Source organism: Salvelinus namaycush, chromosome 22 (assembly GCF_016432855.1).
Source record: "Salvelinus namaycush isolate Seneca chromosome 22, SaNama_1.0, whole genome shotgun sequence".
In the NCBI taxonomy this organism is placed as follows: domain Eukaryota; kingdom Metazoa; phylum Chordata; class Actinopteri; order Salmoniformes; family Salmonidae; genus Salvelinus; species Salvelinus namaycush.
The window spans coordinates 2,439,020-2,464,925 of record NC_052328.1 but is presented as its reverse complement, the minus strand read 5'-3'; the positions used below and the strand labels follow the sequence as shown (position 1 = coordinate 2,464,925).

The 25,906-nt window shown below is 47.0% G+C and overlaps 1 protein-coding gene across 1 annotated transcript in view; it reads left to right on the top strand.

Annotated features, from left to right (window-relative positions):
• Window positions 1-25,906, top strand: part of LOC120017462 (A disintegrin and metalloproteinase with thrombospondin motifs 14-like) — a gene marked incomplete at its 3' end in the record, with an annotated part of 100,765 nt that overhangs the window by 19,872 nt on the left and 54,987 nt on the right. Inside the window, exon 3 of the mRNA XM_038960218.1 lies at window positions 16,154-16,310. Within this exon, the coding sequence (XP_038816146.1) occupies window positions 16,154-16,310 (157 nt within the window). The remainder of the gene's footprint in view (window positions 1-16,153; window positions 16,311-25,906) is intronic.

The following is a 25,906-nucleotide window of genomic DNA, read 5'->3' as shown; positions in this document are numbered from 1 at the left end:
AAGATCTGCACTATGTAAAGATCTGCACTATGTAAAGATCTACACTATGTAAAGATCTACACTATGTAAAGATCTGCACTATGTAAAGATCTACACTATGTGAAGATCTACACGATGTGAAGATCTACACGATGTAAAGATCTGCACGATGTAAAGATCTACACTATGTAAAGATCTACACTATGTAAAGATCTACACTGTGTAAAGATCTACACTATGTAAAGATCTACACTATGTAAAGATCTGCACTATGTAAAGATCTACAGTGCCTTCAGAAAGTATTCATACCCCTGAACTTATTCCACATTTTGTTGTCACAGCCTAAATTCAAAATGGATTAAATATATATTTTTTCATACACATCTACACACAATACCCCATAATGACAAAGTGAAAACATGTTTTAAGAAACGTTATTGAGAATAAAATACAGAAAGATGTAATTTACATAAGTATCCACACCACTGAGTCAATACTGTGTAGAAGCACCTTTGGCTGCAATTATAGCTGTGAGTCTTTCTGGGTAAGTCTCTAAAGGCGTCCACATGCTTTCCAAGTGAGGGTTGTTTTTATGGAGGCAAGCCGAAGTTCGGAGCCAAAGTCTACGCCCCTTCCTCTGTGATTGGTCAACGGTAGGGATCCAACGAGAGACAAAAAAATAGTTAGATGTAAAATTGCGTGACTAAGATCTCCTCGGGCAAAAACGTCAAAATGAATGACAGATTTCTTTAGTTATCTTAGATGAATTTTGACTGTTTTGAGAAAGTGTATACTGGCTACTGTGTCTCAAAATGGACAAACCGTACTATTGCCGCTTTTTTTTGCGTTTTTCAAGCGAAGGTCTTTTAAGGGAGTTAACGAGCACTCTCGTTGGGTTTTGGCTAGCTGACTTTGGCTAGGCGCCAGCTGAACTGAGGCACTCTCGTTGGGTTTTGGCTAGCTGACTTTGGCTAGGCGCCAGCTGAACTGAGGCACTCTCGTTGGGTTTTGGCTAGCTGACTTTGGCTAGGCGCCAGCTGAACTGAGGCACTCTCGTTGGGTTTTGGCTAGCTGACTTTGGCTAGGCGCCAGCTGAACTGAGGCACTCTCGTTGGGTTTTGGCTAGCTGACTTTGGCTAGGCGCCAGCTGAACTGAGGCACTCTCGTTGGGTTTTGGCTAGCTGACTTTGGCTAGGCGCCAGCTGAACTGAGGCACTCTCGTTGGGTTTTGGCTAGCTGACTTTGGCTAGGCGCCAGCTGAACTGAGGCACTCTCGTTGGGTTTTGGCTAGCTGACTTTGGCTAGGCGCCAGCTGAACTGAGGCACTCTCGTTGGGTTTTGGCTAGCTGACTTTGGCTAGGCGCCAGCTGAACTGAGGCATGCTGAGATGCCTTAAGAGCTTTGAACACCTGGATTGTGCAACATTTTCCCATTATTCTTTTCAAAATTCTTTAAGCTCTTTCAAATTGGTTGGTGATCATCGCTAGACAACCATTTTCAGGTTTTGCAATAGATTTTCAAGTAGATTTTATTCAAAAGTATAACTCAGCCACTCAGGAACATTCACTGTCCTGTTGGTAAGCAACTCCAGTGTAGATTTGGCCTTGTTTTAAGTTGTTGTCCTGCTGAAAGAGGAATTCATCTCCCAGACTGAACCAGGTTTTCCTCTAGGATTACCTATGCTTAACCCCATTCCGTACATTTTTTATCCTGAAAAACTCCCCAGATTACAAACATACCCTTAACATGATGCAGCCTCCACTAAGCTTGAAAATAGGGAGAGTGGTACTCAGTAATGTGTTGTATTGGATTTGCCCCAAAAATAACACTGTATTCAGGACAAAAAGTGAATTGCTTTGCCACATTTTTTGCAGTATTACTTTAGTGCCTTGTTGCAAACAGGATGCATGTATTGGAATATTTGTATTTTGTACAGGCTTCCTTTTCACTCTGTTGTTTAGATTAGTATTGTGGAGTAACTACAATGTTGTTGATCCATCCTCAGTTTTCTCTTATCACAGCCACGAAACTATGTAAGTGTTTTAAAATCACCACTGGCCTCATGATGAAATCCCTGAGCGGTTTCCTTTCTCTCCGGCAACTGAGTTAGGAAGGATGCCTGTCTTTATTGTGACTGGTTGTATTGATACACCATCCAAAGAGTATTTAATAATACCATGCTCAAAGAGATATTAAATGTCTGCTTTTATTTTTTTCCGCATCTACCGATAGGTGCCCTTGTTTGTGAGGCTTTGGAAAACCTCCCTGGTCTAATGATCAGAACTGTAAGGGAAGGGAAAGTGGTTACCTAGTCAGTTGCGCAATTGAATGCATTCTACCAAAATGTGTCTTCCGCATTTAACCAAACCCTGTCATCGGCACTCAAGGAGCAGTTGTTGTTGGGGGTTAACTGCCTTGCTCAAGGGCAGAACGGCAGATTTTTCCACCTTGCCAGCTCAGGGATTCAAACCAGCGACCTTTCAGTTACTGGCCCCCGCCGCGCTTAACTGTTAGGCTACCTAGGAGGTGTGTATGAATATGAAAGTTATTTAATTTATATGACACTTTATTAAACTTTCTTCTTTTTGTAAGATCTGTAAGATTATATATTTTTTTAAACAATACAAAACATACACATACAAGCGACAACATACAGACGTTCACAAGCAACCACAACATCACCACTGTCCAAACCCACCAGCTCACACCCCCATCTCCAGCACCTGCATCACAACCACAACATCACCAGTGGCCAAACCCACCAGCTCACACCCCCATCTCCAGCACCTGCATCACAACCACAACATCACCACTGTCCAAACCCACCTGCTCACACCCCCATCTCCAGCACCTGCATCACAACCACAACATCACCACTGTCCAAACCCACCTGCTCACACCCCCATCTCCAGCACCTGCATCACAACCACAACATCACCACTGTCCAAACCCACCTGCTCACACCCCCATCTCCAGCACCTGCATCCCAACCACAACATCACCACTGCCCAAACCCACCTGTCACGTTCTGACCTTAGTTCCTTTTTTATGTCTTTATTTTAGTTTGGTCAGGGCGTGAGTTGAAGTGGGCATTCTATGTTGTTTTTCTATGTTTTGTTCTGTAGGTAATTTTCTATGTGTTTGGCCTAGTATGGTTCTCAATCAGAGGCAGGTGTCAGTCGTTGTCTATGATTGGGAGCCATATTTAGGTAGCCTGTTTTCTATTGTGTTTTGTGGGTGGTTGTTTTGTGTTTGCACCTTTCGGGACTGTTTCGATTTTCGTTTGTATCATTCACTTTGTTATTTTGTATTTTTTAGTGTTCAGTTTTAATAAATTAAAATGGACACTTACCACGCTGCATATTGGTCCGATATCTCCTACTCCTCCTCCTCCTCAGAAGAGGAAAATCGTTACACCACCTGCTCACACCATCTCCAGCACCTGCATCCTTCTCTGCCACATGGCCTCGATCTGCACCATTATGTTTCTCTCCGTCGCCCTAGTTACAGAGCGCCCTTTCAACATCTACATCATAAAGCGGTTGACCTTTCCATTGTGTTAACGATGAAGTCTTGGTTGATTTCCAGGAAGATAGATCAGCTTTCGTATTGTTGAGTAATGGGATAAAGTTATGTTTATATACTGTATTTTGTTGTTTGTTGTCACTTATCCTAATTATTAAGATTTTTTTGTGGTCCACTGAAAGGATTGCTGTAGATCATGAGTTACTGTTTTTATTTTTATTATTGCCATTATTTCGTTTTTTTCCCACGTTAATTTTATATCCTGAGATTTTAGAGTATTCTGAAGATATTTTTTAGCAAGGGGGGCATTGAGATTTAAATATGATCAGGTTTCAGGTTGATTGATATGTATCAAGGACCCAGATACAGACAGTGTCAAAGAAACAAAAGTGTATTTCTAGTACAAGGGCAGGTAAACAACAGGTAAACAACAGGGCAAAGGCAGGCAGAGGTCAATAATCCAGTATGGTGGGGTAAGGTACAGAACAGCAGGCTCAGGGTCAGGGCAGGCAGGGGTCAATAATCCAGTATGGTGGGGTAAGGTACAGAACAGCAGGCTCAGGGTCAGGGCAGGCAGGGGTCAATAATCCAGTATGGTGGGGTAAGGTACAGAACAGCAGGCTCAGGATCAGGGCAGGCAGGGGTCAGTAATCCAGTATGGTGGGGTAAGGTACAGAACAGCAGGCTCAGGGTCAGGGCAGGCAGGGGTCAATAATCCAGTATGGTGGGGTAAGGTACAGAACAGCAGGCTCAGGGTCAGGGCAGGCAGGGGTCAATAATCCAGTATGGTGGGGTAAGGTACAGAACAGCAGGCTCAGGGTCAGGGCAGGCAGGGGTCAATAATCCAGTATGGTGGGGTAAGGTACAGAACAGCAGGCTCAGGGTCAGGGCAGGCAGGGGTCAATAATCCAGTATGGTGGGGTAAGGTACAGAACAGCAGGATCAGGGCAGGCAGGGGTCAATAATCCAGTATGATGGGGTAAGGTACAGAACAGCAGGCTCAGGGTCAGGGCAGGCAGAACGGTCAAAACCGGGAAGGACTAGAAAACAGGAGCAAGAAGAGACAGGAGCAGAGGAACAAACTCTGGTAGGTTTCACGAAACAAAACAAACTGGCAACAGACAACCAGAGAACACAGGTATAAATACACAGGGGATAATGGAGAAGATGTGCGACACCTGGAGGGGAGGGGAGACAAGCACAGAAACAGGTGAAACAGATCAGGGTGTGACAAATATTGGTCAGGTTTATCAGCAGATCATCTGCAAATAAGTTGAGTTTATATTCATGTTTACCAATACTGATAGCTGTTACGTTTAGTTCCTGTCTAATTCTTTCTGCAAGCGGTTCAATTGCCACTGCAAACAAGAGGGGGGAGAGAGGACATCCCTGTCTCGTACCCCTTTCTAAAGCAATTTCATCAGATACTGTATTATTTGTGTACATTTTTGCTTTAGGACATTTTATATAATATTTCTAATAAATGTATTATTTCAGCTGGAAAGTTGAAGCTTTCAAAGTTTTGAATAGAAAAGGCCATTCAAGATGGTCGAAAGCCGTTTTGGCATCAACAGCCATTATTGATAAATCTATATCTTGTTTTTAGCATATTGTATTAAACTGAAATATGTTCTTGTTTTTGTTTGTAAGTATTTATTTTTAATAAACCCTGTTTGATTGATATGTATCAAGTCTGGTAAGACGTTTGCCATTCTATTGCTTATGAGCTTTGTTATTATGTTGTTGTCACAATTTATTAAAGTTATGGGTCTGTAATCAGCAGGGGACTACATATTTTCCTGGTTTTATTGATATTCTAGACGATTTGATACATGGAACTAGGAAGTACTGAATTGAGTGATGTGTGTTGTCACTTGTGGAAATAGGGGCGCTACTTTGTCCCAAAAGGTTTAATAGAATTAGATGGGGAAAGCCAATCATTCCTGGGGTGTTTCTCCATGCGAATGTTTTAATAGTATTGTATTTCTTCTATGTTTTTATTGTATTGTTTGTCTTCAGAGTTATGGAGTCGAAGAAGGTTAAAGGATCCCACTGTTATTTCATTCTGATTTATGTCGATGTTCATAGAAGCTTTTAAAAATTGTCATTAATCGCGTTCCTGTTTTACTGGGTTACTGGGTTACATTTACGTATTTAATACATTTCGGGTCTTGAAGATGTGCTCTGTTCATTCTCCATGTTCTGTCACTAAGTGTATTTTCTGTTGGTGTAATTCCGCATGATACCGGAGAATGATCCCATATCACTATTTCACTGATTTTTTTAACCCAGTAACCCGTGTCTTTATCTTTAAAAATGATAACTGGTTTGGCATGTATTTGTTTTTTGAGGGGTTGTGAGATGCTTACCCTGTAATTGTTGGCTCTCTCTTCAAAAGTAAAAGATCATATTCCTGCTTCAGTTCAGAAATGTCATTTCATTTTTTTAACCTTTTAAACCTTGTATAGATTTTTTATGGGCTTATTTGAAAATAGTAATTTATTTTTCTTTCATTTTAATTTCAAACTCAGATTTAATTTTGGCCGAGTATGAGATTATAATTTCCGTAATGTACACCTTTAAAAGCATCTCAAATTATATCGGGGCACACACTTTTCTCTGCCCTCTATGTTTACATTTGTAATGGTAAAATTTTACATTTTTTACATTTACGTATTTAATACATTTCGGGTCTTGGAGATGTGCTCTGTTCATTCTCCATGTTCTGTCACTAAGTGTATTTTCTGTTGGTGTAATTCCACATAATACCGGAGAATGATCCCATATCACTATTTCACAGATTTTTTTAACCCAGTAAATTGTTCAGAGCATTGTTTAAAATAGAAATGTAGTCAATTCTTGAATAGATTTTCTTACTTTGAGAAAAAAAAGGAGTAGTCTTTTGTAGTTGGGAATAGTAATCTCCAGGTGTCCTGTAAATTATTTGTAGAGATGAACATTTTCAGCCTCTTTGTGGAGGTTCCTTGAATTGGCCCTTTTCTTATTTCAACATCTGTCAATCTTATCAAATGTATGATTTAGGTCTCCTGCTTGAATAATAGTTTGTGTCTGGATTTGATCTAATATAGTTTGAATTCTATCCAAAAACGCCAGATATGCCCCTGGTGGGATATACAATGAAAGGTACAATTCAACATTAGAAAACGACCTTCTTGGTCCGTGTGCTGGGATATAATGATTTATTCTTATTTATCAGGATGCCTACACCTCTGCTGTTACCACAGTATGTGGCAGCATAGGCCTCTTTAACCCGGCTCCTCTTTAAATATTCCATTTCAATTGTTTTATGTTTTATGTAACTCTTGCAGGAAAACCACATCTGCTGACAATTTCTTTAAGTGTTCAATAACCTTATGCTTTCCCCCCCCCCATCATGAAGCCCGTGCACATTCCATGTAATTAGTTGTATTTTATTGGTCTTGTATAAAATCCAAGTGTGTTCCGTCTATCATTGAAGAACCAGATAAAACATTTTAGCAGACATGTCCATATGAGGGTGGTGGACATTCCATAGAATGGGAGTCATAGTATGAATGCATAGTGATTATATCCATTACATATATAGAGTGTGTGAGGACTTTATTACACTTGTATTAGACAGTTATTACACTTGTCAGTTTTTTTTTTATCCGTAGAAACTTACTGTACACTGAGTGTATACTTTTTCAGTGTGTCTATGTGATCCCTGTGGGACTTGAACCCACAACTTTGGTGTTGATAGCACCACACTCTACTCTTACCACTGAGCCACGGTGACAGGACCACACTCTACTCTTACCAACTGAGCCACGGTGACAGCACCACACTCTACTCTTACCAACTGAGCCACGGTGACAGCACCACACTCTACTCTTACCAACTGAGCCACGGTGACAGGACCACACTCTACTCTTACCAACTGAGCCACGGTGACAGGACCACACTCTACTCTTACAACTGAGCCACGGTGACAGGACCACACTCTACTCTTACCAACTGAGGCACGGTGACAGGACCACACTCTACTCTTACCAACTGAGCCACGGTGACAGACCACACACTCTACTCTTACCAACTGAGCCACGTGACAGACCACACTCTACTCTTACCAACTGAGCCACGGTGACAGGACCACACTCTACTCTTACCAACTGAGCCACGGTGACAGGACCACACTCTACTCTTACCAACTGAGCCACGGTGACAGGACCACACTCTACTCTTACCAACTGAGCCACGGTGACAGGACCACACTCTACTCTTACCAACTGAGCCACGGTGACAGGACCACACTCTACTCTTACCAACTGAGCCACCGTGACAGGACCACACTCTACTCTTACCAACTGAGCCACGGTGACAGGACCACACTCTACTCTTACCAACTGAGCCACGGTGACAGGACCACACTCTACTCTTACCAACTGAGCCACGGTGACAGGACCACACTCTACTCTTACCAACTGAGCCACGGTGACAGGACCACACTCTACTCTTACCAACTGAGCCACGGTGACAGGACCACACTCTACTCTTACCAACTGAGCCACGGTGACAGGACCACACTCTACTCTTACCAACTGAGGCACGGTGACAGGACCACACTCTACTCTTACCAACTGAGGCACGGTGACAGGACCACACTCTACTCGTACCAACTGAGGCACGGTGACAGACCACACTCTACTCTTACCAACTGAGCCACGGTGACAGGACCACACTCTACTCTTACCAACTGAGGCATGGTGACAGGACCACACTCTACTCTTACCAACTGAGCCACGGTGACAGGACCACACTCTACTCTTACCAACTGAGCCACGTTGACAGGACCACACTCTACTCTTACCAACTGAGCCACGGTGACAGGACCACACTCTACTCTTACCAACTGAGCCACGGTGACAGGACCACACTCTACTCTTACCAACTGAGCCACGGAGACAGCACCACACTCTACTCTTACCAACTGAGCCACAGTGACAGCACCACACTCTACTCTTACCAACTGAGCCACGGTGACAGGACCACACTCTACTCTTACCAACTGAGGCACGGTGACAGGACCACACTCTACTCTTACCAACTGAGCCACGGTGACAGCACCACACTCTACTCTTACCAACTGAGGCACGGTGACAGCACCACACTCTACTCTTACCAACTGAGCCACGGTGACAGCACCACACTCTACTCTTACCAACTGAGCCACGGTGACAGGACCACACTCTACTCTTACCAACTGAGCCACGGTGACAGGACCACACTCTACTCTTACCAACTGAGGCACGGTGACAGCACCACACTCTACTCTTACCAACTGAGCCACGGTGACAGGACCACACTCTACTCTTACCAACTGAGCCACGGTGACAGGACCACACTCTACTCTTACCAACTGAGGCACGGTGACAGGACCACACTCTACTCTTACCAACTGAGCCACGGTGACAGCACCACACTCTACTCTTACCAACTGAGGCACGGTGACAGGACCACACTCTACTCTTACCAACTGAGGCCACGGTGACAGGACCAAACTCTACTCTTACCACTGATGCCACGGTGACAGGACCACACTCTACTCTTACCAACTGAGGCCACGGTTGACAGGACCACACTCTACTCTTACCAACTGAGGCACGGTGACAGGACCACACTCTACTCTTACCAACTGAGCCACGGTGACAGGCACCACACTCTACTCTTACAACTGCAATGACCGGCACCACACTCTACTCTTACAACTGAGGCCACGGTGACAGGACCACACTCTACTCTTACCAACTGAGGCCACGGTGACAGCACCACACTCTACTCTTACCAACTGAGCCACGGTGACAGGACCACACTCTACTCTTACCAACTGAGCCACGGTGACAGAACCACACTCTACTCTTACCAACTGAGCCACGGTGACAGACCACACTCTACTCTTACCAACTGAGCACGGTGACAGGACCACACTCTACTCTTACCAACTGAGCCACGGTGACAGCAACCACACTCTACTCTTACCAACTGAGGCCACGGTGACAGGACCACACTCTACTCTTACCAACTGAGCCACGGTGACAGCACCACACTCTACTCTTACCAACTGAGGCACGGTGACAGGACCACACTCTACTCTTACCAACTGAGCCACGGTGACAGGACCACACTCTACTCTTACCAACTGAGGCACGGTGACAGGACCACACTCTACTCTTACCAACTGAGCCACGGTGACAGGACCACACTCTACTCTTACCAACTGAGCCACGGTGACAGGACCACACTCTACTCTTACCAACTGAGCCACGGTGACAGGACCACACTCTACTCTTACCAACTGAGCCACGGTGACAGGACCACACTCTACTCTTACCAACTGAGCCACGGTGACAGGACCACACTCTACTCTTACCAACTGAGCCACGGTGACAGGACCACACTCTACTCTTACCAACTGAGCCACGGTGACAGGACCACACTCTACTCTTACCAACTGATCCACGGTGACAGGACCACACTCTACTCTTACCGACTGAGCCACGGTGACAGGACCACACTCTACTCTTACCGACTGAGCCACGGTGACAGGACCACCTAATTAGTTAAGCAGGGAAAAGATCAGTGGTTGTTTTAAAGCTCCACCAGGTGAGCCCCATTAGACTCAGTATGCCAGGCTATTCCCCCGTCTCCTCTCCCTGCCTCCCATTAGACTCAGTATGCCAGGCTATTCCACCATCTCCTCTCCCAGCCTCCCATTAGACTCAGTATGCCAGGCTATTCCCCCATCTCCTCTCCCAGCCTCCCATTAGACTCAGTATGCCAGGCTATTCCCCCATCTCCTCTCCCAGCCTCCCATTAGACTCAGTATGCCAGGCTATTCCCCCATCTCCTCTCCCAGCCTCCCATTAGACTCAGTATGCCAGGCTATTCCCCCGTCTCCTCTCCCAGCCTCCCATTAGACTCAGTATGCCAGGCTATTCCACCATCTCCTCTCCCAGCCTCCCATTAGACTCAGTATGCCACGCTATTCCACCATCTCCTCACCCAGCCTCCCATTAGACTCAGTATGCCAGGCTATTCCCCCATCTCCTCTCCCAGCCTCCCATTAGACTCAGTATGCCAGGCTATTCCCCCGTCTCCTCTCCCAGCCTCCCATTAGACTCAGTATGCCAGGCTATTCCCCCATCTCCTCTCCCTGCCTCCCATTAGACTCAGTATGCCAGGCTATTCCCCCATCTCCTCTCCCAGCCTCCCATTAGACTCAGTATGCCAGGCTATTCCCCCGTCTCCTCTCCCAGCCTCCCATTAGACTCAGTATGCCAGGCTATTCCCCCGTCTCCTCTCCCAGCCTCCCATTAGACTCAGTATGCCAGGCTATTCCCCCGTCTCCTCTCCCAGCCTCCCATTAGACTCAGTATGCCAGGCTATTCCCCCGTCTCCTCTCCCAGCCTCCCATTAGACTCAGTATGCCAGGCTATTCCCCCATCTCCTCTCCCAGCCTCCCATAAGACTCAGTATGCCAGGCTATTCCCCCATCTCCTCTCCCTGCCTCCCATTAGACTCAGTATGCCAGGCTATTCCCCCATCTCCTCTCCCAGCCTCCCATTAGACTCAGTATGCCAGGCTATTCCCCCATCTCCTCTCCCAGCCTCCCATTAGACTCAGTATGCCAGGCTATTCCCCCATCTCCTCTCCCAGCCTCCCATTAGACTCAGTATGCCAGGCTATTCCCCCATCTCCTCTCCCAGCCTCCCATTAGACTCAGTATGCCAGGCTATTCCCCCATCTCCTCTCCCAGCCTCCCATTAGACTCAGTATGCCAGGCTATTCCCCCATCTCCTCTCCCAGCCTCCCATTAGACTCAGTATGCCAGGCTATTCCCCCGTCTCCTCTCCCAGCCTCCCATTAGACTCAGTATGCCAGGCTATTCCCCCGTCTCCTCTCCCAGCCTCCCATTAGACTCAGTATGCCAGGCTATTCCCCCATCTCCTCTCCCAGCCTCCCATTAGACTCAGTATGCCAGGCTATTCCCCCATCTCCTCTCCCAGCCTCCCATTAGACTCAGTATGCCAGGCTATTCCCCCATCTCCTCTCCCTGCCTCCCATTAGACTCAGTATGCCAGGCTATTCCCCCATCTCCTCTCCCAGCCTCCCATTAGACTCAGTATGCCAGGCTATTCCCCCATCTCCTCTCCCAGCCTCCCAGATGTTTGGCTGCTTTAGTGTTCTAGAGTGGTGTAGCTAGACGTCCTCCCCCAGACAGCCCCAGTTCAGTCTCCGCCCACCAGCCAGCTGGCTGGTAAAAGAAAATACCACAGAGGAAGTATTCATACATTTCATTGCCTGGCATTTCCTGGTTTTAAAGTGATGGATCCCTCCGTTCTTTCCTATAGACTACACCTCCTCCAGTGTGTTATTGTTACCTGTCCAACTTGAGTTTGTTTTTCCTCACAACAAGTTATGTATGAGAAGATGCTTAGGATTCTTTATGATAGGGGTTACATTTAGCTGTGTGTGGTGTGTGTGTGTGTGTTTGTTGGTAGGTTAAATTTGGCTGCAAAACAGTTGTTCCCACTTCTTGTGCATATTAAGTTGTGCACCATTTTGTCTGGGATCTGAAATACATATCTCTCCCTGACAAAATGCAGATGTTTTTCCCCCTTTTTACCAGTATAATGATGGCCTACTGTATTTTCTAAAGGAAAGGGTGTGGGTTCCTCAGAGAATGTTGGACATGAGTACAATAACTCTAAAGCATCACATACAACAAAATGTACTGTGTCACACATTTCAAAAGGAATCCACGACTGTTGATGACAGTACCAAACAAATGTCTTCACCCATTTATACATGTGAGAGTAATTGTTAACTTCTCTCTGTCATGGGATTGCATCATCAAACTACTGGAGAACTGAAATGGTTAATTATAGTCTGGAGAGAGGAAAGGAGGAGGAGAGAGGAAAGGAGGAGGAGAGAGGGGAGGAGGAGGAGGAGAGAGGGGAGGAGGAGGAGAGAGGAAAGGAGGAGGAGAGAGGAGGGAGAGAGGAGAAGGAGGAGGAGAGAGAGGAGAGGGGGGAGTGGATGGGGGAGAGGAGAAGACGAGGAGAGGGGTGGATGTGGAGAGGAGAGGAAAGGAAGAGAGGGGAGGATTGGAGAGGAAAGGAGTGCTCTACAATCATGCAGAAATGACTGTGCCAGAGGAAATGGCTCTGGAGTCTGGACTCATGAAATACTCTCAGAACCAGTATGGAAGACCCTGGGCTCTGCCATCTCTCTCTCTTTGCTTTGAATCAAACTCGCAGGGGTCATACAGAGTTGAGATGAGACACATTAGAGAGAAAGCTGGTCTTGTGTCCTTTGTACAGTTTAGAAGTCATTATGGACCTCTGCCTCTCCAGTGATTGGTTTAAAATGAGTTTACCTCACAGTAGCCCCACAATTGAATGTTTCCTCCTTAATTTGTTTTACTATTATTGTTAAAACTATTGAATAAAACCGTATGAATAGAGACGCTAGACTGAACAATCAGATATATAATTTGATTGGAGAAAAACACACAGTCAAACGTTTTCCAATAGTTTTGAAAGTAACATTGTTGAATGTTGAAATAATGATCTCAATTATTTCGACCTATGTAATTTCCCCACTGATTCCCCCATACACTGTAGGCTAACATCCTATTGATAATTATAAGCTCCTCTACAATTACAGCTTGAAAGGAGAGGAGATTATTCAAGGATGGATATGGAGGAGAAGGGAAATAATTTAAAGAATATGACCAAAAGTATGTGGACACCTGCTCATCCAACATCTCATTCCAAAATCATGGCCATAATATGGAGTTGGTCCCCCCTTTGCTGCTATAACAGCCTCCACTCTTCTGGGAAGGCTTGCCACTAGATGTTGGATCATTACTGCGGGGCTTCCATTCAAACACAAGAGCATTAGTGAGGTCGGGCACTGATGTTGGGCGATTAGCCCTGGCTTGCAGTCGGAGTTCAAATTCATCCCAATGGTGTTCGATTGGGTTGAGGTCAGGGCTCTGTGCAGGCCAGTCAAGTTCTTCCACACCAATCTCGACAAACCATTTCTGTATGGACCTCGCTTTGTGCACGGGTGTATTGTCATGCTGAAACAGGAAAGGGCCTTTTCCAAACTGTTGCTACAAAGTTGGAAGCACAGAATCGTCTAGAATGTCATTGTATGCTGTAGAGTTAAGATTTCCCTTCACTGGAACTAAGGGGCCCGAACCATGAAAAACAGCCCCAGACCATTATTCCTCCTCAACCAAACTTTACAGTTGGCACTATGCATTCGGGCAGGTAGCGTCCTCCTGGCATCATAAAAACCCAGGTTCGTCCTGTCGGACTGCCAGATGGTGAAACGTGATTCATCACTCCAGAGAACGCGTTTCCACTGCTCCAGAGTCCAATGGCCGCGAGCTTTACACCACTCCAGCTGACTCTTGGCATTGCGCATGGTGATCTTAAGCTTGTGTGCGGCTGCTCGGCCATGGAAACCCATTTCATGAAGCTCCAGACAAAGTTTTTGTGCTGACGTTGCTTCCAGAAGCAGTTTGTACCTCGGTAGTGAGTGTTGCAACCGAGGACAGAAGATTTTAAAGCGCTTTGCGCTTCAGCACTCGGCGGTCACATTCTGTGAGCTTGTGTGGCCTACCACTTTGCGGCTGAGCCGTTGTTGCTCCTAGACGTTTCCACTTCACAATAACAGCACTTACAGTATACCGGGGCACCACTAGCAGGGCAGAAATATGACAAATTGACTTGTTGGAAAGGTGGCATCCTATGATGGTGCCACGTTGAAAGTCACTGAGCTCTTCAGTAAGATCATTCTACTGCCAAAGTTCATCTATGTGTCCACATAGTTCACTTTAGGTGGGTTCCCACTCCCAAAGATACTATACTGGGGTATAGTATTCAGCCTGGTATTATACTGGGGTTAACGTATACAGCCTGGTATTATACTGGGGTTAACGTATACAGCCTGGTATTATACTGGGGTTATAGTATACAGCCTGGTATTATACTGGGTTACAGTATACAGCCTGGTATTATACTGGGGTTACAGTATTCAGCCTGGTATTATACTGGGGTTACAGTATACAGCCTGGTATTATACTGGGGTTATAGTATATAGCCTGGTATTATACTGGGGTTATAGTATATAGCCTGGTATTATACTGGGGTTATAGTATATAGCCTGGTATTATACTGGGGTTACAGTATACAGCCTGGTATTATACTGGGGTTATAGTATATAGCCTGGTATTATACTGGGGTTATAGTATATAGCCTGGTATTATACTGGGGTTATAGTATACAGCCTGGTATTATACTGGGGTTATAGTATATAGCCTGGTATTATACTGGGGTACAGTATACAGCCTGGTATTATACTGGGGTTATAGTATACAGCCTGGTATTATACTGGGGGTATAGTATACAGCCTGGTATTATACTGCGGTTATAGTATACAGCCTGGTATTATACTGGGGAAGTTGTGTTTGTTTCCATACCTAGGGCTGATACTAAGGGCTTGTGAAGGGCCAATCAATAACCTCTGAACACTGAGTGTAGTAATACGGAGGCCTGTGTAGTAATACGGAGGCCTGTGTAGTAATACGGAGGCCTGTGTAGTAATACGGAGGCCTGTGTAGTAATACGGAGGCCTGTGTAGTAATACGGAGGCCTGTGTAGTAATACGGAGGCCTGTGTAGTAATTCGGAGGCCTGTGTAGTAATTCGGAGGCCTGTGTAGTAATTCGGAGGCCTGTGTAGTAATTCGGAGGCCTGTGTAGTAATTCGGAGGCCTGTGTAGTAATTCGGAGGCCTGTGTACTAATGTAGAGGCCTGTGTAGTAATGTAGAGGCCTGTGTAGTAATGTAGAGGCCTGTGTAGTAATGTAGAGGCCTGTGTAGTAATGTAGAGGCCTGTGTAGTAATGTAGAGGCCTGTGTAGTAATGTAGAGGCCTGTGTAGTAATGTAGAGGCCTGTGTAGTAATGTAGAAGCCTGTGTACTAATGTGAATAGTGGTGGGAAAAAAGTAAATATACCTTAATAGAAAATAACTAAAGTAAAAGTGAAAGTCACCCAGTAAAATTATACTTGAGGAGAAGTCTAAAAGTATTTGGTTTAAAATATACTTAAGTATCAAAAGTAAATGTAGTTGCTAAAATATACTTAAGTATCAAAAGTAAAAGTATAAATACTTTCTAATTCCTTATATTAAGCAAACCAAATGGCATAATTAAATTTTTTAATTTTTAATTTGCGGGTAGCCAGGGGCACACTCCAACATTCAGACATCATTTACATAACGAAGTATGTGTGTCTAGTGAGTATCAGAGGCAGTAGATCCCTACTGGGATGTTCTGTTAAGGGCATGAATTGGACCATGTTCCTGTCCTGCTACGCATTCAAAATGTAGCCAGTACTTTTGGGTGTCAAGGAAAATGTATGGAGTAAAAAGTACATTATTTTCTTAAGGAATGTAGTAAAGTAAAAGTAAAAGTTGTCAAAAATATAAATAGTAAAGTACAGATACCCCCAAAACAACTACTTAAGTAGTACTTTAAAGTATTTTTACTTAAGTACTTTAAACCACATTATGTGAAGAGCTGTGTTTTTTTCCAGGCAGGCCTGATCCGGACTGATAACGGGGAGTTTTTCATCGAGCCTTTAGAGAAGGGTCAGCAGGATGTGGAGGTGAAAGGTCGTGTCCATGTGGTCTACAGGAGATCTGCCATCAAAAGTGAACCAGTCCAAAGAAGGAAGGACCTCCACAATGAAGGTAAGGAAGGGAACACCACCAGTGTAGTGGAAAGAGGAGGGGTGAGTACACACACACACACACACACACACACACACACACACACACACACACACACACACACACACACACACACACACACACACACAGCAGACAGACTGTTCACTGCACCAGCTGTGAGGAATGCTAGGCCCTTATGAAAGCACTGGAGAAAAGTCTGTCTCTCTGCTCTGCAGTTAAAATGGACCTGACTGCTCCATGAATTCCCTCCTGTCCGTGAACAATAGCTTGAGCATCTGGCGGTAGGCTGTCCTACTGTTATAGGTGCCATAGATTCTCTCTCCAGTGTCTGTGACTGTAAAGTTGATGTACAGTCGTACACACTAAAAAAATTAGGGTTCTTAAGGGTTCTTTGGGAAGCTGATGGTTCTATGTGGAACCATAATGACTCAAATAGCCCTTTGAGCTCTTTAATGTTTTTTTACAGTTCATAAAACGGTTCTTTCCTCTTTTAGTGATAATTAAAGTGTAGGGGAAGCAGCTCATTAGAATATTTTGAGGCGTGGTTTGCCAACACCGTGAGTGAGAGTGTCATGTTAGTTTATCTGATGTCATATACAAAATGTAATGGCACAACACAATGGTCAGTGATGGTGTCCTGTGAAAGACTCATGTTATGGCCTTGTGTTAGTTGAGAACAGTTGACTAAATCAGCCAGTGGGTCTCAATTCTCTCCTCAGGGACCCCCAGCTGTTCCAGAGGAAGCTCACTTGTTTCAACTTGTCAATAATAACACCTATGGAATTTTAACAATATAACATGTCTGACCAGAATAAAACCCTGTATGGTTTTCAATAGGATCTACAAAGAACCTTTAAGATTAAAGAAGGTTCTTTATAGAACCATTCTCCATAAAGGTTCTTTATAGAACCATTCTCCATAAAGGTTCTATAAAGGACCATAAGAAAAGGGTTCTACATAGCACCAGACAGGGTTGTAACCATAGCACCAGACAGGGTTGTAACCATAGCACCAGACAGGGTTGTAGCCATAGCACCGGACAGGGTTGTAGCCATAGCACCAGACAGGGTTGTAGCCATAGCACCAGACAGGGTTGTAGCCATAGCACCAGACAGGGTTGTAGCCATAGCACCAGACAGGGTTGTAGCCATAGCACCAGACAGGGTTGTAGCCATAGCACCAGACAGGGTTGTAGCCATAGCACCAGACATGGTTGTAGTCATAGCACCAGACAGGGTTGTAACCATAGCACCAGACAGGGTTGTAGCCATAGCACCAGACAGGGTTGTAACCATAGCACCAGACAGGGTTGTAACCATAGCACCAGACAGGGTTGTAACCATAGTACCAGACAGGGTTGTAGCCATAGCACCAGACATGGTTGTAACCATAGCACCAGACAGGGTTGTGGCCATAGCACCAGCCAGGGTTCTACATAGCAGCAGACAGAGTTGTAACCATAGCACCAGACAGGGTTGTAACCATAGCACCAGACAGGGTTGTAACCATAGCACCGGACAGGGTTGTAGCCATAGCACCAGACAGGGTTGTAACCATAGCACCAGACAGGGTTGTAGCCCAAGCACCAGACAGGGTTGTAACCATAGCACCAGACAGGGTTGTAGCCATAGCACCGGACAGGGTTGTAGCCATAGCACCGGACAGGGTTGTAACCATAGCACCGGACATGGTTGTAACCATAGCACCAGACAGGGTTGTAGCCCAAGCACCAGACAGGGTTGTAACCATAGCACCAGACAGGGTTGTAGCCATAGCACCGGACAGGGTTGTAGCCATAGCACCGGACAGGGTTGTAACCATAGCACCGGACATGGTTGTAACCATAGCACCAGACAGGGTTGCAGCCATAGCACCAGACAGGGTTGTAACCATAGCACCAGACAGGGTTGTAGCCATAGCACCGGACAGGGTTGTAGCCATAGCACCGGACAGGGTTGTAACCATAGCACCGGACATGGTTGTAACCATAGCACCGGACAGGGTTGTAGCCATAGCACCGGACAGGGTTGTAACCATAGCACCGGACAGGGTTGTAACCATAGCACCGGACAGGGTTGTAGCCATAGCACCGGACAGGGTTGTAGCCATAGCACCGGACAGGGTTGTAACCATAGCACCGGACAGGGTTGTAACCATAGCACCGGACAGGGTTGTAACCATAGCACCAGACAGGGTTGTAGCCATAGCACCGGACAGGGTTGTAACCATAGCACCAGACAGGGTTGTAACCATAGCACCAGACAGGGTTGTAGCCATAGCACCAGACATGGTTGTAACCATGGCACCAGACAGGGTTGTAGCCATAGCACCAGACAGGGTTGTAGCCATAGCACCAGCCAGGGTTCTACATAGCAGCAGACAGAGTTGTAACCATAGCACCAGACAGGGTTGTAACCATAGCACCGGACAGGGTTGTAGCCATAGCACCAGACAGGGTTGTAACCATAGCACCAGACAGGGTTGTAGCCATAGCACCAGACAGGTTGTAACCATAGCACCAGACAGGGTTGTAACCATAGCACCAGACAGGGTTGTAGCCATAGCACCAGACAGGGTTGTAGCCATAGCACCAGACAGGGTTGTAACCATAGCACCAGACAGGGTTGTAGCCATAGCACCAAACAGGGTTGTAACCATAGCACCAGACAGGGTTGTAACCATAGCACCAGACAGGGTTGTAACCATAGCACCAGACAGGGTTGTAACCATAGCACCAGACAGGGTTGTAGCCATAGCACCAGACAGGGTTGTAACCATAGCACCAGACAGGGTTGTAGCCATAGCACCAGACAGGGTTGTAGCCATAGCACCAGACAGGGTTGTAACCATAGCACCGGACAGGGTTGTAACCATAGCACCGGACAGGGTTGTAACCATAGCACCAGCCAGGGTTGTAGCCATAGCACCAGACAGGGTTGTAACCATAGCACCAGACAGGGTTGTAGCCATAGCACCAGACAGGGTTGTAACCATAGCACCAGACAGGGTTGTAACCATAGCACCAGACAGGGTTGTAGCCATAGCACCAGACAGGGTTGTAACCATAGCACCAGACAGGGTTGTAGCCATAGCACCAGACAGGGTTGTAGCCATAGCACCAGACAGGGTTGTAGCCATAGCACCAGACAGGGTTGTAACCATAGCACCAGACAGGGTTGTAACCATAGCACCGGACATGGTTGTAACCATAGCACCAGCCAGGGTTGTAACCATAGCACCAGCCAGGGTTGTAGCCATAGCACCAGACAGGGTTGTAACCATAGCACCAGACAGGGTTGTAGCCATAGCACCAGACAGAGTTGTAACCATAGCACCAGACAGGGTTGTAACCATAGCGGTTGTAGCCATAGCACCAGACAGGGTTGTAACCATAGCACCAGACAGGGTTGTAGCCATAGCACCAGACAGGGTTGTAGCCATAGCACCAGACAGGGTTGTAGCCATAGCACCAGACAGGGTTGTAGCCATAGCACCAGACAGGGTTGTAACCATAGCACCAGACAGGGTTGTAACCATAGCACCAGACAGGGGTGTAGCCATAGCACCAGACAGGGTTGTAACCATAGCACCAGACAGGGTTGTAACCATAGCACCAGACAGGGTTGTAGCCATAGCACCAGACAGGGTTGTAGCCATAGCACCAGACAGGGTTGTAACCATAGCACCAGACAGGGGTGTAGCCATAGCACCAGACAGGGTTGTAACCATAGCACCAGACAGGGTTGTAACCATAGCACCAGACAGGGTTGTAACCATAGCACCAGACAGGGGTGTAGCCATAGCACCAGACAGGGGTGTAGCCATAGCACCAGACAGGGGTGTAGCCATAGCACCAGACAGGGTTGTAACCATAGCACCAGACAGGGTTGTAACCATAGCACCAGACAGGGTTGTAGCCATAGCACCAGACAGGGTTGTAACCATAGCACCAGACAGGGTTGTAGCCATAGCACCAGACAGGGTTGTAGCCATAGCACCAGACAGGGTTGTAACCATAGCACCGGACAGGGTTGTAACCATAGCACCAGACAGGGTTGTAACCATAGCACCAGACAGTGTTGTAGCCATAGCACCAGACAGGGTTGTAACCATAGCACCAGACAGGGTTGTAACCATAGCACCAGACAGGGTTGTAACCATAGCACCAGACAGGGTTGTAGCCATAGCACCAGACAGGGTTGTAACCATAGCACCAGACAGGGTTGTAGCCATAGCACCAGACAGGGTTGTAGCCATAGCACCAGACAGGGTTGTAGCCATAGCACCAGACAGGGTTGTAGCCATAGCACCAGACAGGGTTGTAACCATAGCACCAGACAGGGTTGTAACCATAGCACCAGACAGGGGTGTAGCCATAGCACCAGACAGGGTTGTAACCATAGCACCAGACAGGGTTGTAACCATAGCACCAGACAGGGTTGTAGCCATAGCACCAGACAGGGTTGTAACCATAGCACCAGACAGGGTTGTAACCATAGCACCAGACAGGGTTGTAACCATAGCACCAGACAGGGGTGTAGCCATAGCACCAGACAGGGTTGTAACCATAGCACCAGACAGGGTTGTAACCATAGCACCAGACAGGGTTGTAACCATAGCACCAGACAGGGTTGTAACCATAGCACCAGACAGGGTTGTAACCATAGCACCAGACAGGGTTGTAACCATAGCACCAGACAGGGGTGTAGCCATAGCACCAGACAGGGTTGTAACCATAGCACCAGACAGGGTTGTAACCATAGCACCAGACAGGGGTGTAGCCATAGCACCAGACAGGGTTGTAACCATAGCACCAGACAGGGTTGTAACCATAGCACCAGACAGGGTTGTAGCCATAGCACCAGACAGGGTTGTAACCATAGCACCAGACAGGGTTGTAGCCATAGCACCAGCCAGGGTTGTAGCCATAGCACCAGCCAGGGTTGTAACCATAGCACCAGACAGGGTTGTAACCATAGCACCAGACAGGGTTGTAGCCATAGCACCAGACAGGGTTGTAACCATAGCACCGGACAGGGTTGTAACCATAGCACCAGACAGGGTTGTAACCATAGCACCGGACAGGGTTGTAACCATAGCACCAGCCAGGGTTGTAGCCATAGCACCAGACAGGGTTGTAACCATAGCACCAGACAGTGTTGTAGCCATAGCACCAGACAGGGTTGTAACCATAGCACCAGACAGGGTTGTAACCATAGCACCAGACAGGGTTGTAACCATAGCACCAGACAGGGTTGTAGCCATAGCACCAGACAGGGTTGTAACCATAGCACCAGACAGGGTTGTAGCCATAGCACCAGACAGGGTTGTAGCCATAGCACCAGACAGGGTTGTAGCCATAGCACCAGACAGGGTTGTAGCCATAGCACCAGACAGGGTTGTAGCCATAGCACCAGACAGGGTTGTAACCATAGCACCAGACAGGGTTGTAACCATAGCACCAGACAGGGGTGTAGCCATAGCACCAGACAGGGTTGTAACCATAGCACCAGACAGGGTTGTAACCATAGCACCAGACAGGGTTGTAGCCATAGCACCAGACAGGGTTGTAACCATAGCACCAGACAGGGGTGTAGCCATAGCACCAGACAGGGTTGTAACCATAGCACCAGACAGGGTTGTAACCATAGCACCAGACAGGGTTGTAACCATAGCACCAGACAGGGGTGTAGCCATAGCACCAGACAGGGTTGTAACCATAGCACCAGACAGGGTTGTAACCATAGCACCAGACAGGGTTGTAACCATAGCACCAGACAGGGTTGTAACCATAGCACCAGACAGGGTTGTAACCATAGCACCAGACAGGGTTGTAACCATAGCACCAGACAGGGGTGTAGCCATAGCACCAGACAGGGTTGTAACCATAGCACCAGACAGGGTTATAACCATAGCACCAGACAGGGTTGTAGCCATAGCACCAGACAGGGTTGTAACCATAGCACCAGACAGGGTTGTAACCATAGCACCAGACAGGGTTGTAACCATAGCACCAGACAGGGTTGTAGCCATAGCACCAGACAGGGTTGTAGCCATAGCACCAGACAGGGTTGTAACCATAGCACCAGACAGGGTTGTAGCCATAGCACCAGACAGGGTTGTAGCCATAGCACCAGACAGGGTTGTAACCATAGCACCGGACATGGTTGTAGCCATAGCACCAAACAGGGTTGTAGCCATAGCACCAGACAGGGTTGTAGCCATAGCACCAGACAGGGTTGTAGCCATAGCACCAGACAGGGTTGTAACCATAGCACCAGACAGGGTTGTAACCATAGCACCAGACAGGGTTGTAACCATAGCACCAGACAGGGTTGTAGCCATAGCACCAGACAGGGTTGTAGCCATAGCACCAGACAGGGTTGTAACCATAGCACCAGACAGGGTTGTAGCCATAGCACCAGACAGGGTTGTAACCATAGCACCAGACAGGGTTGTAACAGAAGTATTTTTTTGATGCTGTTCATGAGTTGCTCTTCCGTCACTCGGTCACGTGGTTGCCGTTGTTATCAACATTCAGACGCCTCATTGATGCTCAATAGTAGAACGGAGGCTAAAGACTTTGAAGCGGGGCTGATGACTGTGCTGTCTAAATTACACTGTAGGGGCTATTTGTCATGTTTTGCCACTTCCATATTTGTCACATTGTCACTGACAGCATGCAACATGTGGCCTACTTACCTTCTCTCAGTTTGTCCTGATATTATCTCAATCATGTCAAATCTCCAACCTCACATGTGGATGCTTGGACCGTAGACACATAGAGAGCCCTTGTATTTCTATAGAGTAGTGGATGATTGGACCTTAGACACATAGAGAGCCCTTGTATTTCTATAGAGTAGAGGATGATTTTACCTTAGACACATAGAGAGCCCTTGTTTTTCTAGCCACTGAGACGAACCTTCCTTCTGTGGCAGCCTATTATTTGTCTGACAGATTCCAAGAATTCATTCTAACGACACAGTAGTATTTTCTCTTCTCTATGCTGTGCTGTTTCTCACCTAGGAACATTTATACGATTCACCTTCCTGGAACTGTCTGCATAATGAAGCAGGCTAGAGCAAGCGCTGAAAGTCCTTGATTTGGAATAGTATTGAGCCCAGGTCTGGTGGCTGGATGCCCATCTGGTCTAGTGTGTGGGTCTCAGACAGCGTAGTGAGGTGGCAGAGATTCCTTGCCGTCATGGTGGAATGTGATAATTTCCAGCTGCCCATAGCCAAATTCCATGTTTTATAACACCAGGCTGTTTTTACATGGTAATAAACATTTTGATCCAGACACATTCCTGTTGCTGTCGACAACAACAATGTTCAATAAGGAAATGAAAAACATTGTTTTGTTTGCTATTGCACTTAACTGTTAATTCGGATGGTTTCCATTCTTTCCATTGTTGACTTACAAGTAACTGTTGCATTTTGCCGAGTCATTTTCCAGGGACACATACAGCTTAAAAATAAAATACCTAAAATGCCAAATCATATCCTACTGAAAATGCACATTCACCTGTTTCTTTAGGTTGTATATTCCAGAAGATGATCTCTCTGACGTACAGGACGTCAACATTATATTCCAGATATGGACCATACAGAGGTTTCTGTCATTGTATATAGTGTACATAGTTCTAGGGGGTTGAGCAGGAAGAGGATGTTGAGGGGGGTGAGCAGGAAGAGGATGTTGAGGGGGGTGAGCAGGAAGAGGATGTTGAGGGGGGTGAGCAGGAAGAGGATGTTGAGGGGGTTGAGCAGGAAGTGGATGTTGAGGGGGTTGAGCAGGAAGAGGATGTTGAGCAGGAAGAGGATGTTGAGGGGGTTGAGCAGGAAGAGGATGTTGAGGGGGTTGAGCAGGAAGAGGATGTTGAGCAGGAAGAGGATATTGAGGGGGTTGAGCAGGAAGAGGATGTTGAGGGGGTTGAGGAGGAAGAGGATGTTGAGGGGGTTGAGCAGGAAGAGGATGTTGAGGGGGTTGAGCAGGAAGAGGATGTTGAGCAGGAAGAGGATGTTGAGGGGGTTGAGCAGGAAGAGGATGTTGAGCAGGAAGAGGATGTTGAGGGGGTTGAGCAGGAAGAGGATGTTGAGCAGGAAGAGGATGTTGAGGGGGTTGAGCAGGAAGAGGATGTTGAGCAGGAAGAGGATGTTGAGGGGGTTGAGCAGGAAGAGGATGTTGAGCAGGAAGAGGATGTTGAGCAGGAAGAGGATGTTGATGGGGTTGAGCAGGAAGAGGATGTTGAGCAGGAAGAGGATGTTGAGGGGGTTGAGCAGGAAGAGGATGTTGAGCAGGAAGAGGATGTTGAGGGGGTTGAGCAGGAAGAGGATGTTGAGCAGGAAGAGGATGTTGAGCAGGAAGAGGATGTTGAGGGGGTTGAGCAGGAAGAGGATGTTGAGCAGGAAGAGGATGTTGAGGGGGTTGAGCAGGAAGAGGATGTTGAGCAGGAAGAGTTGAGCAGGAAGAGGATGTTGAGCAGGAAGAGGATGTTGAGGGGGTTGAGCAGGAAGAGGATGTTGAGCAGGAAGAGGATGTTGAGGGGGTTGAGCAGGAAGAGGATGTTGAGCAGGAAGAGGATGTTGAGGGGGTTGAGCAGGAAGAGGATGTTGAGGGGGATGAGCAGGAAGAGGATGTTGAGGGGGTTGAGCAGGAAGAGGATGTTGAGGGGGTTGAGCAGGAAGAGGATGTTGAGGGGGTTGAGTAGGAAGAGGATGTTGAGGGGGTTGAGCAGGAAGAGGATGTTGAGGGGGATGAGCAGGAAGAGGATGTTGAGGGGGATGAGCAGGAAGAGGATGTTGAGGGGGTTGAGCAGGAAGAGGATGTTGAGGGGGTTGAGGAGGAAGAGGATGTTGAGGGGGTTGAGCAGGAAGAGGATGTTGAGCAGGAAGAGGATGTTGAGGGGATGAGCAGGAAGAGGATGTTGAGGGGGATGAGCAGGAAGAGGATGTTGAGCAGGAAGAGGATGTTGAGGGGGATGAGCAGGAAGAGGATGTTGAGGGGGATGAGCAGGAAGAGGATGTTGAGCAGGAAGAGGATGTTGAGGGGGATGAGCAGGAAGAGGGTGTTGAGGGGGTTGAGCAGGAAGAGGATGTTGAGGGGGTTGAGCAGGAAGAGGATGTTGAGGGGGATGAGCAGGAAGAGGATGTTGAGGGGGATGAGCAGGAAGAGGATGTTGAGGGGGTTGAGCAGGAAGAGGATGTTGAGGGGCTGAGGAGGAAGAGGATGTTGAGGGGGTTGAGCAGGAAGAGGATGTTGAGGGGGTTGAGCAGGAAGAGGATGTTGAGCAGGAAGAGGATGTTGAGGGGGATGAGCAGGAAGAGGATGTTGAGGGGGATGAGCAGGAAGAGGATGTTGAGCAGGAAGAGGATGTTGAGGGGGATGAGCAGGAAGAGGATGTTGAGGGGGTTGAGCAGGAAGAGGATGTTGAGGGGGTTGAGCAGGAAGAGGGTGTTGAGGGGGTTGAGCAGGAAGTGGATGTTGAGGTTGGTTGAGGAGGAAGAGGATGTTGAGCAGGAAGAGGATGTTGAGGGGGTTGAGCAGGAAGAGGGTGTTGGCGTGTCATGCTGTTGTTGATGTATGATTGGAGATAGTGT